The sequence below is a fragment of the Nicotiana attenuata genome, chromosome 6 (genome assembly GCF_001879085.1).
Source record: "Nicotiana attenuata strain UT chromosome 6, NIATTr2, whole genome shotgun sequence".
Lineage (NCBI taxonomy): Eukaryota > Viridiplantae > Streptophyta > Magnoliopsida > Solanales > Solanaceae > Nicotiana > Nicotiana attenuata.
The window spans coordinates 2,805,025-2,821,571 of NC_031994.1; the positions used below are offsets into that span (position 1 = coordinate 2,805,025).

Here is a 16,547-nt window from a genome sequence, read left to right on the forward strand (position 1 = left end):
TGTTAAAAGAAATAGTTTAGAGAACTCAGGCTGTAGTTAGCTCTAAAATTTCATCAAGCGAAAACCACTTGCAAGTCTCATTTTCTTCCAACATCAATTATGGTACTACATAGAAAATTAGCAGTACATAACTTAACCTTAAATCAAGGCTAAACAAAAATTTGAATGTACAATGATTACTGTGCTACAACACTGACAAGTTTGTTACATTTTGTTTGTCATTTCCTTCCCTTTTCTGGTTATGCACACAACAAAGAATTGTTGGTGTTAGCGCTGTCAAGTAGGTGTTGAGAAAAAGTAAAAATCTCAATATTCTGAGATACAAGGACCAGGTTCAATACTATATTCTTGGCCATAAGCATTCCTACAATAAGCAGTGACTTCCCTTCCTGGTGTCGCTGTTCCTGGTGTCGCTGATGTTAGTTGTATTAGTTGCATTGTTATATCAGTACATGGCACTGACATACTGCAGTTCAGATTTATGGCGATATCTGTGCTCGATGTTCCAAATATATTCTGGTAAATAACATTGCTGATTTGCACTCCAGTTACCTATCATGAAAAGGGTAATGAATATTTATTTGTACTCGGTGTTATACACCAAATCAAGAAATTTAAACTTAACAGAAAAAAGTGTGTGAAAGGCATCTGTTGTGCATTCATTGGTTTGGTGTGAACATTTAGACAAGTTTTTATTAAGCTGAATATGTATTTAAAGCAATGTTAACTTGTATTACCATTTCCTTACAAGCTCCTCGAACATCGCAGTAATTCTGGTCAATTATAATGGGATTCTTGACTGAGTTAAATTCAAGATTCTCAAATATGACATCTCGTACATATCCTCTGCCAACCTATTCACAAGAAGTTAATGGTAAGCGGCTGATGGATTTTACATACTATTATATACTACGGGATCAACTGAAACTACCAATAATTTCAACATATACTAAATTATGAACCCGTAGTCTCAAAAGTACATATGAGCTTGAAGCTAAGAACCTTGAACATTGAACTCATTGAGTTTAAATCCTGAATCTGCCTCTTGTTTTGGTCAGCGCATTTAAGAAGAGTAAATTCATGTGTGAAGTTTCAATATTACTAGTTCTGATTTTAATTCATTTTTTCAATGGCTAAGTCTGGTTAGTATACCTGCCATGTCTTGATACGAGCTCCATTTGTAGTTCCATAGAAGAAAGCATTGCTCACATGAATGTTTTCTACTTGAGCAAAATTACCACCTTTCCCTAAGCTTCCAATACTGAATACAAGCAGAGTTAAAAAGATTTCATTAGTATTAGGAAGTTAAAATCTGTTAACTTACCAAATCATCCTTATCTATTTGATCCAAAAAAATATGACATGCTGAATTCCTCTTTTCTAAGGATTTTCTTTTTGGCATCATAGTATAGGTCATTGTTATTAGAAGATTAAAACTTCACCACCAAAAGATGCGGTGGGATGGTTGGGATCCCTCCGCTCTTAGTCAGGGGCTCAAACTCGAGCCCCAAGAATAGAGAACTTCTTGGTAGGGAGTGCTTAACTCCCTTAGTTGGCCTATCCTGCAGATATCTGAATTAGTCAGGCCAGTGGATTGCGGAAACCGGATAGTTAAAACGAATAAAAAGATAGATCATAACATGGTTTTTGTGGCTGCAAGGGGATAAAAAATACTGTTGACTTTTAAGCTATTGCAAAACACTGATGAAGAGACAACCTTATACCATGACCTGGTCCACATTGGATATTGTATATTTGTACATTAGAAGTGTAATCTCCAATTGAAATGCAATCATCCCCTGTTAATCACAAAGCTAAAACAAGTCAATACATGAGAAATAATTAAAGTATAACACACAACATTTGACAAGTTAAGATTACCACTGCTGATTTTAGAATTGGTAATGGCCACATATCGAGAAGACTGAATGTGAATTCCATCAGTATTTGGACTATTTCCTGGAGATTGAATCATTACACTATCCACTTTGAATCCATTGCATCTCTCTATAAGTATATGAGTTTGAGCACTGTTGCTAAAGTAGATGTTACTAATAGAACTCTGACTGCAAAAAATGAACTTCAAGGCCTGTGGAATATTAACAAATTAATAAGAAGTGAAGATGTAAGTAGTCTTGCTACTTTTTAACAAATTTCTTTACCTTCTATTTAAATCATGGCCTACTTGAACTTATAAACATACTTAGCGTGTTTGGTAAGTCATTTTCGAGGAAAATGTTTTTTCATGAGGAAGTACTTACAGTAGGAGCTAATCTTGTGCATCCTTCCTGAAAAGTATAGAATAAATAAAAGTTAATCCATGTCGAAGTTAAGGACCATTACTAATAGTAACAACAACAACAATAACAAACTCAGTGAAATCCCACATGTGGGATCTGGGGAGGATAGTGTGTACGCAGGGTAGTGTGTACGCAGTCCTTTCCCCTACCTAGAGAAAGTAGAGAGGCTGTTTCCGATAAACCCTCGGACCATTACTAATAGTAACGGTAGAAATAGAACTAACGATAGTTCAGAAACAACAAACATTAAGTGATTTCTTTCCATCTAGCATTGGTGCATAAAAACTGATTCATGAAACACTGTTATCGATAAAAAGAACATTAGCTTATCCGATATCCTATGACATACCATGTCAGGGTGGTATCCACATGATTGATCCCACCATCCTCGTCCTTGCCCGTCAATGGTTCCTGAGCCATCGACAATTAGACTGCTAACATTTCTGAAAGCCAGCCACTGACTCGCGTCCTGCCCGGTCCATATACCAGGTGAGCTTGGTGCAACAAGTCTACCTGATATCTACAAAAGAGTCATAAAGATTCACACATTTCACTGCAAGCTTGAGTTCTGCGAATAGGATTTAACTTATATACACTGACAGTGTAAATTTACACAATCAGGTTACTTAAAAGATAACTACAAATAACTTCCAAAATAAGTGGAACTAGTTACTAACAACTAAGGCATACAAGAACTAGTTACTAACAACTAAGGCATACAACCTCCTACAACAAGTTAAATTATGCAGATAATGTTAAAAAAAAATTGTCATTGTATATAAGTTAAGTTCTATTTGTTAATTTAACTAGCAGGTTGAAGCCTAATTTTTTCAGGTAACTAGTCGATTATTATGTGGAAGGGGAGCCTTGAAGCAACGGCAAATTTGTCTCTGTGTGACCTACATAGGTCACATGTTCGAGTCGTGGAAGCAGCTTGTATTAGGGCAGGTTGTCATCACACCCTTAGGTGTGCGGCCCTTCTCCAGATCCCGCGTGAATGCGGGATGTTTTGTGCACCGGACTGTCCTTTTTAATCAATTATTATGTGGAGTTACATGTAGTTATCTTTTAAGTGAACTGATAATATAAAAGAAATTTTACATCATGTATACATTGTGTATGTAAAGAAGTTAAATTCTTCTGAATATTAAAAAGTAGTTTATGTTTTTCTTACCACAAAATAGATGCTTTCAGAATTGCAGGGACCTCTGAGTGTGAGAGGACTAAGTAAAAATATCATATTTGGAGGAATAATCACTTCAGGATATCCAGCAGCTGATGAACATGCATCATTCCAAGCATTAAGAAATGCCTGGAAAAAAAACAATACCTTAATTCTTGATTTCAAGAACAAAAAGAACATACTCCTATTTGATAATTAGTGGAAAATAAAGGAAGAACAAAAATATAGTAAGACTTACTTGAGAATCATCTGTAATGCCATCGCCAGAAGCTCCATAATCCAGGACATTAAAACTTCCTGCATATCCAATTATACTTGCACAGGATATTCTTGAATTTGTCAAGCCAAGAATGAACAAGAGAACCAAAGTTTTCTACAAAGGAAAAAAATGAAGATCAAGAAAGTAAAAAAAAAAAAATTAATTTGGCAATGTATATATAACTAGTTAAACAGCTCAAGAAAAACAAATATATAAGAATTATTGTCATATTAATTAATCTAAATGGTTATTTAATAAAAGAGAGATAAAATGAAAAAATATAGAGGAGGAAAAATGAGCTTCAAGATTCAAGAATCCTTACCATGGTATATGAAGAGTTAGAGGAACACATTGAAAACTGATGGTAATTATCTGTGTCATAACCAAACTATCAATATCACGAGTTATTGAAAAAAAAGGAAAAAAAAGATCAGATTGCATTTCTCAAAATTGTAGTAATGCAGACAATCTTGGAAATCTTAGCAGCTTTTTTAGCCTACTATTAGACTTCATTTACAACTTCATTAAATACTTTGAAAATTTAAAGTCGTTGACGCACATTTAAAAAAAAAATTTGAAATGAAAAAGAAGAAAAGATTATTTGAAAGCAATCATAATACAATAGCCGTCAGATTCATTATTTATTTTTTCTTGCCGGCGTACATAGATTATACATGCATGATTATATACGGTTATACACATATTCTGTATGAATTATACATACAGCCAGAGTCGGGATTTAGAATTTATGGGTTTGAAATTTTAAATTTTTTAAGTTATTGTGTTTTAAATTAGTAATTTGTACATATTCAATGAATTTCTGAAGACAAATACGTGGTTTGGACCAAAACTATTTGGTTCGGCCGAACCGTAGGTTGTACTCTCCCTCCGACCCTGATTTACATATATTATATATGTCCGCCGGTTATTCTTAGTTTAAGTGGTTGGATGGACAACTATTTAGATTAATACTTCTATTTCAAAATTCCAAAAAAAATAGTTAAGATATATAGAAAACTTACAAGTTCAAGAAAACTTACAAGTTCAAATGTAGTAGGATATGATTTTGAATGAAGATGTGATTTTCTTTGTGTAGAGTTGCAGAAGTAGGAGAGTCTTATAAATTAGGTTTTTGCCATTGTGGGAAAAGATTGAAAAGAAAGCAACATAACACATGTTTACAAATTTGGAACTGTTTAAGATAAGAATATATGTCAGATTTGGAGTACAAATTAAGTTTGATTCAAGAAGAACAGTTGGAGAATTTACCAATCCAAGTATGCAAAGCCAACACTTTATTTATTGTTTATGTTATCATATTAAAGAATATGCATCACCATTTTACTATTTTAGTTTGACTTTTTTTGCATTATGTGGCTATTAAATGGAAGTGAACTAACATAACTAGAGTTTGAGATTTAAATTAAGGATTACAAGAAAAATGATGACTAAAATGGTCTATCTCTAAGAATTAATGCCAGTGATTTATTAGTGATAAATGGACCTTAGGCCTAACTCAACCCCAAAAGCTAGCTTATGAGATGAGGATTGCCCAATACCATATAAGGAAACCAAAGACCTCAAATCCCACTGATGTGGGACAACTCAACATACCCCCTCACGCCCAGGCCTGCACTCTAGAGCGTGGACAACATAAATGGGGACCCAACATCGGTACAATAATTGGGATGGGCCTGACTCTTATACCATGATAAATGGACCTTGGGCCTAACTCAAACCCAAAAGGTCCAAGGTCCATTTATCAGCTTTTGGGGTTGAGTTAGGCTCATGGTATCAGAGCCAGGCCCATCCCAATTATTGTTACCGATGTTGGGTCCCCATTTATGTTGTACACGCTCCAGAGTGTAGGCCTGGGCGTGAGGGCGTGTTTTGAGTTGTCCCACGTCGGTGGGATTTGAGGTCTTTGGTCTCCTTATATGGTCTTGGGCAATTCTCATATCATAAGCTAGCTTTTGGGTTGAGTTAGGCCCAAAGTCCATTTATCAATTAATTTACTTTTCCATGATAAAATAATAACAATTATGTCTCAATCTCGAATTAATTGAGATCGGCCGTATAAATACTCAATATTATAAATACTTTATTTGGATCTATTTTCCATGACAAAAGTAGAAAGCTTTCCCACTATTATATTAGTATTTAAAAGTACTTTATTTGAAAAATAGTATTAGTTTTTAGAATGGCTTGAACTTGTATGCCAAGCAATTGTTGCTTCAAAGGATTAAAAAGCTTGCCCACTACTATATTATTTTATTAAACTCCTTTTACCCCTTTCTAATTTCGTCATATTTTAATACTCTCTAGCGAAACAAAAAGAATTTAATAGTCATAGCTTTCCTTTTTGGGAACCTTTGGTCTCGTCTCCACGTGATAGATCCATAACGAGTTTCAAAACGAAGAATTAACCCTATTAACTGTCCATTCAATTACTTAAATAAAAAATAATCGATAAAGATATAATATATATAAAATTTATATATTATATGTGCATAATTATGTATAATCAACATGTAATCTATGTATATAATTAAAAAAAAAATATGACCGACTATTTATATTTATGTAAAGATCTTTTTCAAAATTTCTGGATTAATTGGACTACTGACCCAAATAGCCTTGAGAGAGGTCAGTCTTTGTCCAGTGTCCTTTTATCCAAGTTCTCAAAATCCGGGAAAAATTTAGAAATAGCATGAAAATTTGTTATAGTTTCAAAAAGCAATTGAAATCTAGTTATTTTTAATGTGAAAATAAAATCTGAATAAAATATCCTTAAAATCAAGAAATATTCCAGCATAGTATGTTAAAATTTAAATTTTTTACATATGAGTTACATCATAATGTGTTGGAATTCATAATGTGCCGGAGTTCTAATATAATATGCTTGAAGTTTATGCACATGCGTTCTATAATCCAGCGTATTACGCTGGAACTTCCCGTGTTTCAGTTATGATATTTTTGTCGAGATTTTATCTCCACCTTAATAGTGGTTACTTTAAAAAAATATACAAATATTGACTAATTTTCAATAACTACCCATAAAAATGATTATGTCAATGCCATTTTGACTCAAATTTAGTCCTAAGTCCTAAATATGCCATTGCCAATATAGTAACAATAACATTAAACTTTTTGAAAAATTAGCAGCCGGAACCTAATCATAAAAGAGATTAGAAGTAGATTATGGTATTAGCTCTTTTTTTTAAAAATACTATAAAAGATGTTAAACATAAAATTATACTTTAGATTTCTAAAATTTACATTTAACTAAATATTTAACATTTGTCCAATTAATTAAAAAGTAGTCACATTAAATATATATATCCTCCTCTTGTTCTACACTGTTCAAAGTTCAGTCTCGCAAAAAAATAAACTTCACATCAAGATCCAATCTTTACACTTCAAAACTTGTTTTGAAAATTTTTCAACATTTCTTCACAAAATTTCAATGGCAAATTCTTGGAGAAGAAACCAACAAATCAAGATCTTCACACCCAAAAATCTCCTTCTCTTCATCTCTACTTCACTCCTCCTTCTCATTTTCCTTTACCTCACATCACAAACTCAACAACCCCAAAATCCAAAGAAACCCTTAACATCCCTTAAAAATCCAATCTTTAATAACCCTTTAATAAAACCCTTTGATTGTTTCAATTCACCACAAGCTTACCCTGTAATAGCTAGTATAGTTGAAGGTGTTAAATACCCATTTCTCTTTTCACTTTCAGATTTTGGGAATTTACCAGAAAAACCCCATAAGAATATTCAAAGGGTACTTAAAGGGAAACCATTTAGGAAGCCTGATATATCTGGGACAGTACAGGAATTGTTGGAAAAGATGAAGGGTAAAAAGGGTATTTTTGTTGATGTTGGAGCTAATGTAGGAATGGCTAGTTTTGCTGCTGCTGTTATGGGGTTTAAAGTTTTGGCCTTTGAACCTGTTTTTGAGAATTTGCAGAAGATTTGTGAAGGTATTTTTTTTAATAGAGTTGGTGAGTTAGTTGAAGTTTATGAAGCTGCTGCCTCGGATCATATCGGGAATATTACCTTTCACAAGGTATTTTTATAATTTAATTTGGTTTATATGAGTATTTAGGATTTTGTTAATTGTATTGTTTTATATAATATTGGTTCGAGATGAGTTTAATTGGAGCAACATGGTAAGTGAGGATTCATATAGCCCATCAATTTGTTTGGGACTGAGGCGTAGTTGTTGTTATTGTTTTTTGTTTTATAGTTTCCTTAATTATTAGCTAAGTCATGTACTTTTGATTAATTGTATATCACTTGTTTTTGGTTTTTTATTTTGGTAATGATGATGATATGGGTTGAGCTTAAAAAAAAGAAATGTGGATCATGTCGTCGACCCCAGCTTGTTTGGAACTAAGGCGTGGTTGTCGTTGCTGTTCTTGTACTTGTTTCTGGTTTTGTTTAGCAGTTATTGTGTCTAGCTTGATTATTGCTGTGAAATTTGATAGTGTAAAATTTTGCTAAATACCATTCGTGTTCCTCGGACATAATGTAGTTAAAGAACTGGGCTTTACCATTAACATTGACCGATTGACTGGTCTGAATTGATTCGATTATGAAATCATGAATAGTCATCCTTTGATTGTATTTCTTTTATCATGTGGAGCTATGCTAGATAAAAATCTGAATGCACAATTTTGACACGGTGCTTCGGGTTTAAACTTCTATAGTTTCTATCCAAACAATAAAAACAATGCTACTATTAGGTTTTGTAGTTGTTATTGACCTTTTAACTTCTAAAAAGGAAAAAGAAAAAGAAAAAGAAAAAGAAACAAGAGGGGACTGCCTATTGTTCAGCATTAATTATTATGCTATTTGTTATTTTGTTAGCTACCCTACTGAAAGTTCTGCTTTTCATGTATTTGTATTTTAGTTGGTTGGTAGGCTCGACAATAGTGCAGTCTCAGCTACTGGTGCCAAGTTGGCTTTTAAGTCCAATGAAGAGATTGAAGTTCAAGTAAAAACTATTCCTCTTGACGAAATTATCCAAGAAGAGCCTGTTCTGCTGCTAAAGATAGATGTTCAAGGCTGGGAATATCATGTTCTTAAGGGAGCGTCAAAATTATTATCGAGGAAGAAAGGCGAAGCACCTTACCTAATCTATGAGGAAGATGAGCGTTTGTTACAAGCCAGCAATAGCAGCGCCAAAGAAATCCGAGAGTTTCTCCACAGTGTGGGCTACAACCATTGCACTCAACACGGTACAGATGCGCACTGCAGAAAAACAAATTGACAAGGTTACTATTTTACAAACAATCTTCCGCTACAACTCTTGAAAAGTTCTGATACATTGATTTTAACGATCAACTATCATATTCTTTGGTGCGATAAGCTTAGAATGGTTGGAGGACCGAGGACCTGACGCGCCATTTGTTCAAAGTTGAGCTCTACTTTTTTCAGGTTTTGTGAATTGGCAACCTGATTTAGACCATGTTGAGAGGATTGTGACAAAACCAACTTTTGCCGGTAGGTTTGTGGTTGGATAAACAGATAGGAGAAGAGAAGGTAGGAATACAGTGGCAGGATGTTTTCTCACACTTTTTGCTTGGTTACCCAATATGTAATGTGCGCACAGGCTCTTTATAAGACTTTTCTTGTAGAGGTTGTTGCTTTGATCTGTGTCTTTTGCTCCTTTTTTCTCTCTGTCCCCTTTGGTGAACATGTTGATAATTAAGTACATCTAACTACAATTCTTTTTAATGACTTCAATATAGTCTATGAATGATGTCATGCTTTGACATACCCCCCCCCCCCTCCCTTCCCCTTTCTTTTCACCTTTCTGTTTATATTGTCTTCTTTGAAACTGTGTGAGTGATGCAAGTGTGTTGGTCAACACATTAATGGCCCTGAAAAAAGGTTGATTAGTAGTGTTTAATGATAAACCTTCATTAATAGCATCTTTTCTAGGTTAGTACTTCTGTGTTTAATGAGGTCAAATTAGTTGTTAGGTGGAGTTCTCTTAAACACTTATTCCTCTTAACCATCTGCTTTATGGCATTAAAGATAGCTTAACTTTTCTATTGTGAGTGGCTGTTTTTACATTGAGCTACATTCAGTCTGTAAAAAAGGAGGAAAGAGAAGTGTGATTGAGGCTCTAATTGCTGAACTCCACTGCTCTATAAAGCCTTAATTATTTTTTAATTTAGCAGCTCATCGGCTCCAGCATAGACACTTGTGGCAGCAAACTATGACAAATGTTCTATCTCATTATAAAGCACAAAGAAAATTACAGCATCTGGGAAATCGAGGCGGTTCTGTTAGAAGGTAAGAACATGCATCCTCTCCTCATTATTAAGAACACACATACTTAGCCAGGGAATAGATTTGTAGCAGCAATATAGTCATTTGGTAGTGTAAAGCCAGGGTAGGAATTTACAAGTTTCAAGGTAAAACTTTCGTTGAAACATCTTGAGCTAGCTATGACACTCAATACTACTCCAGGTAACCATTTCCCAGAATCTTTTAATACAGTGGTTTAAGTGCTATAAAGCGCCTCAGGAACTTTTTTATTTGGGGGGTGGGACGGGGGATGTTTAACAAAGAGGTAGTTATAATATCACAATGCAATAACAACTTTCTTTTCATCTTTCCTTGAGCTGAGGATATATCGGGAACAACCTCTCTACCTTCAAGGTAGGTGTAAGGTTTGTATATGCACTACTCCCCAGACCCCACTTGTGGGATTATGCTGGATTTTTGTTGTTGTTGTACAATGCAACAACTGGTGTAAGTTAACGCTATAAGCACATACTAGTAGGGAGAGCACCAACACAAAAATTGGACCTAAACTCGTATTTCGGTGGGAGGGGAATTTGAAACCTCATGGTCTCAGGAGTTCCATCTTGACTTGGTAGTTGGTAACTACCTGGTCAAGGCTTCATTAGCAGCAAAATTTAGCAGAAAATTGTAAAGCTGATATTAAAGCATGTTGAATATGATTTCAAAGAATGCAACTTGAAGCACTGAATTGAGCATCATATGACAACATGTTGCTCATGTTAGTGTGTCCCATTCAGAGAGGGTAAACATCTCTTTGTTTACTTACTGCCTCCCCACCCTTCCCAACCCCTTCGGGGCGCTCGTCCTGGAATTCAGGTTCAAGCTAGTTTACTTCTGCCCTCTGAATGTAACCTGCAGTGCCTTCAATTTCCAACAATGAATGCCTCAACATTGAACTCTTGCTACTTTCTCCTAGCCATTTCCATTGATGACTGATACTTGCCAGCTGAGCTAGCATATTATGATAGTTTTTTGCTGCCAGCTCAGATTGCTTATGACTTGAGTAATTTCTGAAGATGCACTTTTGTCCAATATATATTTGAGATGCCAGCGGTTTCCGCATTAGCTTGCGTGTACCTGGAAATACTTTTGTCCTATATATATATATATATATATATATATATATATATATATATATATATATTTGAGATGCCAGTGGTTTCCGCATAAGCTTGCGTGCACCTGGATAATTCCATATGATACCTGCTACTTTCTAGCAACACATGTATCTGATAAATTTGTCCACCAAGTTTTAGATAGAGGGGAAGAAATCGCCTTCATTGACTACTAGGTCACAACCCTTGGTGGTTAAAATAGTAAAAATATCTAGAGAGTTTTGCCAAAGTCATATGCAAGTACACATTTATTGCATTCTAACTTCGAATAGCTACCTTGCATGACGTTTTTGAAAAAAATACCGAAAAATTAACCGAACCATACCGATACCGAAGAGAAACCGAGATGATTGAGACGGTTTCGAAAAGTCTAATTTTGACTATACAAAATAGAATAATTGAAAAATTGATATGGTATAATTTTTATAAAATAATCAACCATACCGAATCATTGACACCTCTATAGCTCTTATTTCAATTCCATCTACAGAAGTAAACTAAAGAAAATAACTCCCCCCACCCCCCCAAAAAGAAAATGTACTTATGCCATTAAGGTAGATGAAATGAGCATTGATAAATTACATGGAAAGAAATGTTATAAATGAGGTTTATATCAATAATTGAGCTCAACCTTCTGAGCTTCATACCTTTGCTTCAATATCTGCTCTTAGATAATTGCTTGTCTTGTGATTTTGAAGGACCTTATTTCTCCCCCATAACTTCATACAGTTGCTTCTAGTTCTATTTGCAACAAACAACCAGAATGCAACAATGAACTTAACAAGAAAGTGTTGGAGCTTTTACTTGTGACCCAAAAAAGACAATCTCCAAGTTCCAACTAACTGTTAAATACTTACAAAGTTACTGGGAAAAGTGCACTTGTTTCAGGTTTTGTCTGCATTTCTCTTTGAAATAAACCAAAAAAAAAACTGGATATTTTTAGCCTCCATAGCTCCCTGTTCACAAATGATGAGTACCTGTTAGACAGCACTTAAAAAGACAATTGGCAAACCTGACATAGAGCAAGTTTTGACTTTTACTTGATTTGATTTGGTACGGAGTATAAGAGGAAAAGAAAACTGTTAAAATTTATAGTTTTAAAGACTTAAAGGGTGTTTTGTGGGTTATAACATTTATGTGATTATAAAAGCTTATCATTAAGGATAAAATGAAGAAAAATGAAGTATAAAGTTTAAGTTATTTTCAAAGATAAAAAAGTGAAACTGTTTTTAAAATAGGCTAATAAGGAAAGTGTATGGGATAAACTGAAATAAAGGGAGTACTATGTAAGGATCAACTGTGGACCCATCCGGCCGAAGTCAAACTCATTTTTCATTTATTTTATTCTTTTATAATTTATATAATTATCATTTTTCATTTATTTTACTCTTATTTATTTCTTATTTCTTCTTACTTTATCGTTCATATTAAATTGGAACCTAAGTATTATTAATCACTTTCGACCTCTTTAATGAAAAGGGTAATATGAAAAATAGTAATTATGTATTGATTCTCTAAAAGCTTAAACGATACGTTAAATGGGAGAATCTATTACTCAATTAGCCACTTAACTATTCGAAATTATTTCTTTTGTTTGCAACTATATAGGGTAAAATTGGTTCGTGTTAAAAACTCGAATAATAAGGCGACATGTGGAACCGGAGGCAGACGGAAAGTGAGGTAAGTGGAAACCAAGACCGGGGACAGCGGCTTCGGTTGGCACCGGATAGACCCCGAGGGGAATACTGCTAATGAAGATAAACGAATATTTGTCACCCGATGACATTCAATGAAGAATATCCTTCAGTATTAAATACATAGTCCGTTATAGAGAATTTTGACATTTATAAACTGTTACATATTCATCAATGGCCTCATAATTGTCATTAAATAGGGGCTTGATCTTAGGACCTTGTTCCCTGGATGAAGCTATAAATAGTGATTTCAACAACCATTGTAAGGACACGATTTTTCTAACAAGCTTATGCTACAAAATATTCTAAGCTCAATAGTACTTTACTTCTTGTCTATTGATATTCTTGTTACTGTCTTCGGAAGCTCTGCTCCCGGAACCAAGCTATTTGCTATTTCATCACGATTTCAACACTAAATCCTGCATTTTATTTAATTTACTTATCGTTTTGGGATCAAATCGATTCGCTTGTCTATAAACCACACTATAAATTCAACTGTATAGGTAAACAATTTGGTGCCCACTATGGGGGTTAGACAGTTGTGTAATTGAGTTGATCCTTGCATCTATTACTAACCTGTTTAATTCTTTATTTTATAGCGAAAAATCGTAAAAATGGAAGGTAACGATGTCAACGTCGCACACAACGTTGAGGCCCGAGATAATCAGTCTCAACACGAAGATTCGATCAATGATACCAGTATGAGGAAGATATAACCACGCCGGTCCATGGAGGGCAATATCCACCACACATTCGGGAGACAACTCCTGATGATGCTGAAGACGAGCACGTTGTGGAAACGGTGAGAATCCCGATGAACAACATAAGGCTATTATGGGTCATCTCTCGCGACAAGATCATGCCATGACAGGATTGAGGCAAGCGTTGTCGGGTGCTTCTAACAATACGAATGGAAGAGGTCCAGTTCCTACTGGTGCTCCCACAAACCAAACAGCACAAAGGGTTGATAACAACACGCCGAGGGGTGAGGTCGGCTTCTGGCCCGTTTGGTCCATTCGGGCGTTTATTTCCCTTTAAAGGGATCATTACCATTATTGTTACCAGAGGCCAATGAGATCGGATCCTAGTCAGAGGGATCCTAATCTATGGTGTGAGTATCATGGGACTAACGGTCACCGCACTGGGGACTGCCGACATCTGCGTGAGAAGGTGGTGACATTGCTGAAAAACGACCATGTCAAAGAGTTCTTAAGTTCCTACAAACAACCCTCGAAGACAAGAGAAGATCCTCTTCGTTTAACGATCAATATGATTTTCGAAGGGAACGAGATTAATAGTGTAACCTTTTTAGCAGTAAAAAAGACGAAGGTATCGGTGACCCATATCAAAAGACTCCAGGAAATCGCCGAGGACGATATCACCTTCACGGAGGAGGACGCTGATGGATTCCTACTACCGCACAACAATGCTCTGGTAATTTCTCTTAATGTTTTAGATCTTAAAATTAAGCGTGTTTTGGTGGGCCCCAGAGAGTTCAGCCAATATTATCTAATGGAGAGTGCTGAAACAAGTCAAGTTAATCGGAAGCATCATTCCTGCCACCAAGCTCCTACTTGGGTTCAACTTAGCGAGGGTGACAACTCAAGGAGAGATCCTGCAGCCAACGAACGCTGAAAGGATCATGAAGGCGACCATGTTTGAAGTAATAGACGACAACATGGGTTAAAATATTATTCTAGGAAGACCATGGCTATAAGAGATGAAGGATGTGCCGTCAACATACTATCAACTTTTGAAATTCCCAACTCCAGAGGGAATTAAACAAATAAGAGAAGATCAACCGGCAGCAAGGGAGATGAACGCAATCTCGATTTCTAGTAGTAAAGGAAAAGGACATGCGATATAGAAATTACAGTAACCGGTTCCTGCCCCTGTGCCAAACAAAGTCGACAAAGGGGAGGAGCCGTTGGAATACTACCAGGTACCAAGATATTTTCAAGTACCAGAAGAAACTGACGCAACAAATCCATAGCGGAAGAACCCAAACAAGTTGTTCGAGGAGTTTTGGAGAGGAAGTTCCACTTGGGGACAGGATTAAACCCCGAGCTCAGGTCAAAATTTATAAAATTTCTTAAATTTAATGTTGATTTCACGTGGTCACATGCGGATATGATAGGCATCCTGCTAGAGATGGCCGTGCACAACTTGAGCGTGGATCCTAACTGTTACACCCCATATTTTCGTAAGAGAGTACATCATAAGTCAATTGATGTAAGCTTAGAAATGAGATTGTCTTTGAAAGTACATAAATTAATTTAATCATGTTACCTTGGAGGTTACAAATCTTTAAGATCATGGATAACAAGTACAAGAGGGTTGAAAGGCTTAGAAGCTAAACAAATTGAAGCAAATAAGTTTCGTCAAATGTCGACAAGTTGGGAATGTTATAACATGTACTTTTGGGATGATAATAGGGTTCTTAACGTGATAAGGAGGTTATGTTATGAGTTATTTTAGGCTTATGATAGTCGTGTGTTACATTTTGAAGTCAAGCGAGTTTTGGAACAAAAGTTGGAAAAAGTTATCACAAGTTACATTCATAAATGTGCTGAAAATTGGGTTAAATGTAGCGGAGCTTTTCTCCCAGTATACTTTGCATTACGGGATGATCCACATATAAAATTAAATATCTATGAGTCTAGTTTCTAGCTCATTACATCGGAGTAGAGAGATATTTGCAGTTTCGTGAGACTGCGCAGACCGCATAGGTGACAAGTAGGTGTGTCACTGAAGCTTTTTGAGCAATACATTTAGTGTGTTATATGAGGTCTTTTTGGAACATATTATATACCAAATTTAAGGTCTTGAAATTTAATTTTCAATGATCTTAATCATTCGTTTATACGACATCCGGATAAAAAGATATAAGCATTGGGAGAAGGACCAATGCTAGGGTGCCAAGCTAGCACCTCTTTGACTTTTCAAAAGTTGATATATAAATAGGTTTCGTATGGTCTTTCTCTTCATTTTTCATATAAAACGACCAGAGAACCCCCATAAACTTACTCCGTAAGCTCTCTTCTAGGGTTTCAAAGAAGATTAACATCACGGGTACGAAATCAAGAAGCGATAACATTAGAACGATCCTTACGACGTAAGTATCGCTATACCACCTCTCTTTTTCTTTGTAGTTTGAGTTTTGGAAGGTAATTCATAATTAATGAAATGCCTATTTTCTGTATTTAAGCTTTTAAATATCAAGGTTGATAAATTCGTTTCCTAATAGTTAGAACTCACGGGACGATGATCGGAAGCCGTGGTTCGATTTGTTTCACTTTTAGTGAACTGTTTTGTAGTCCACTCATGTTGGCCTATTGTGCTACTGATTTATGGTGCTTGGAAGGATAGAGGACGTTGAGAAACGCCACATGTGGTAGGGTAGTGGGCTGGTCGCTCGTCGTTGCACTTTCAGGCTAATTGATAACTTTTTGATTATGTGTGTTATGGTATATTTGGGGTTTTATTGTATTAAAGACTCGAATTATGGTTAGGTTGTTTTTGAATTTCTATTGTATTTCATTGGTTGTTGTTGTTGGTATATGGTATCGGAGGAGGCCCTTGTTACAGGGGAGATGCTGCCCATATTTACATAAACGAGCTAATAGCTTAAGTTGCGCACTTAGCCTTTACTCAACACTAATTTTGAAT

General features: G+C 35.5%; 2 protein-coding genes across 2 annotated transcripts; one reads left to right on the forward strand and one right to left on the reverse strand.

The window, feature by feature from the left end:
• LOC109226483 (probable polygalacturonase At1g80170) lies at positions 68 to 4,862 on the reverse strand. Its single transcript, XM_019391245.1, has 11 exons — positions 4,783 to 4,862; positions 4,065 to 4,114; positions 3,722 to 3,856; positions 3,475 to 3,612; positions 2,650 to 2,820; positions 2,262 to 2,288; positions 1,882 to 2,089; positions 1,718 to 1,799; positions 1,153 to 1,261; positions 738 to 854; positions 68 to 552 (listed from the first exon to the last, which is right to left on the reverse strand). Exons 2-11 carry the CDS (start codon positions 4,092 to 4,094, stop codon positions 307 to 309), a joined length of 1,263 nt encoding a protein of 420 aa, XP_019246790.1. The 5' UTR covers positions 4,095 to 4,114; positions 4,783 to 4,862; the 3' UTR covers positions 68 to 306.
• LOC109226484 lies at positions 7,100 to 9,499 on the forward strand. Its single transcript, XM_019391246.1, has 2 exons — positions 7,100 to 7,817; positions 8,664 to 9,499. Exons 1-2 carry the CDS (start codon positions 7,209 to 7,211, stop codon positions 9,021 to 9,023), a joined length of 969 nt encoding a protein of 322 aa, XP_019246791.1. The 5' UTR covers positions 7,100 to 7,208; the 3' UTR covers positions 9,024 to 9,499.

Bases quoted from the DNA above. Each gene is read 5' to 3' on its own strand.
- LOC109226483 (XM_019391245.1), bottom strand. From the start codon at position 4,094: ATGTGTTCCTCTAACTCTTCATATACCATG. The intron at 2,289-2,649 runs GTATGTCATAGG...TATACTTTTCAG, and splicing joins GTGGATACCACCCTGACATG to GAAGGATGCACAAGATTAGC. The intron at 855-1,152 runs GTATACTAACCA...TCTTGTGAATAG, and splicing joins CTCGTATCAAGACATGGCAG to GTTGGCAGAGGATATGTACG.
- LOC109226484 (XM_019391246.1), top strand. From the start codon at position 7,209: ATGGCAAATTCTTGGAGAAGAAACCAACAAATCAAGATCTTCACACCC. The intron at 7,818-8,663 runs GTATTTTTATAA...TTTGTATTTTAG, and splicing joins GGAATATTACCTTTCACAAG to TTGGTTGGTAGGCTCGACAA.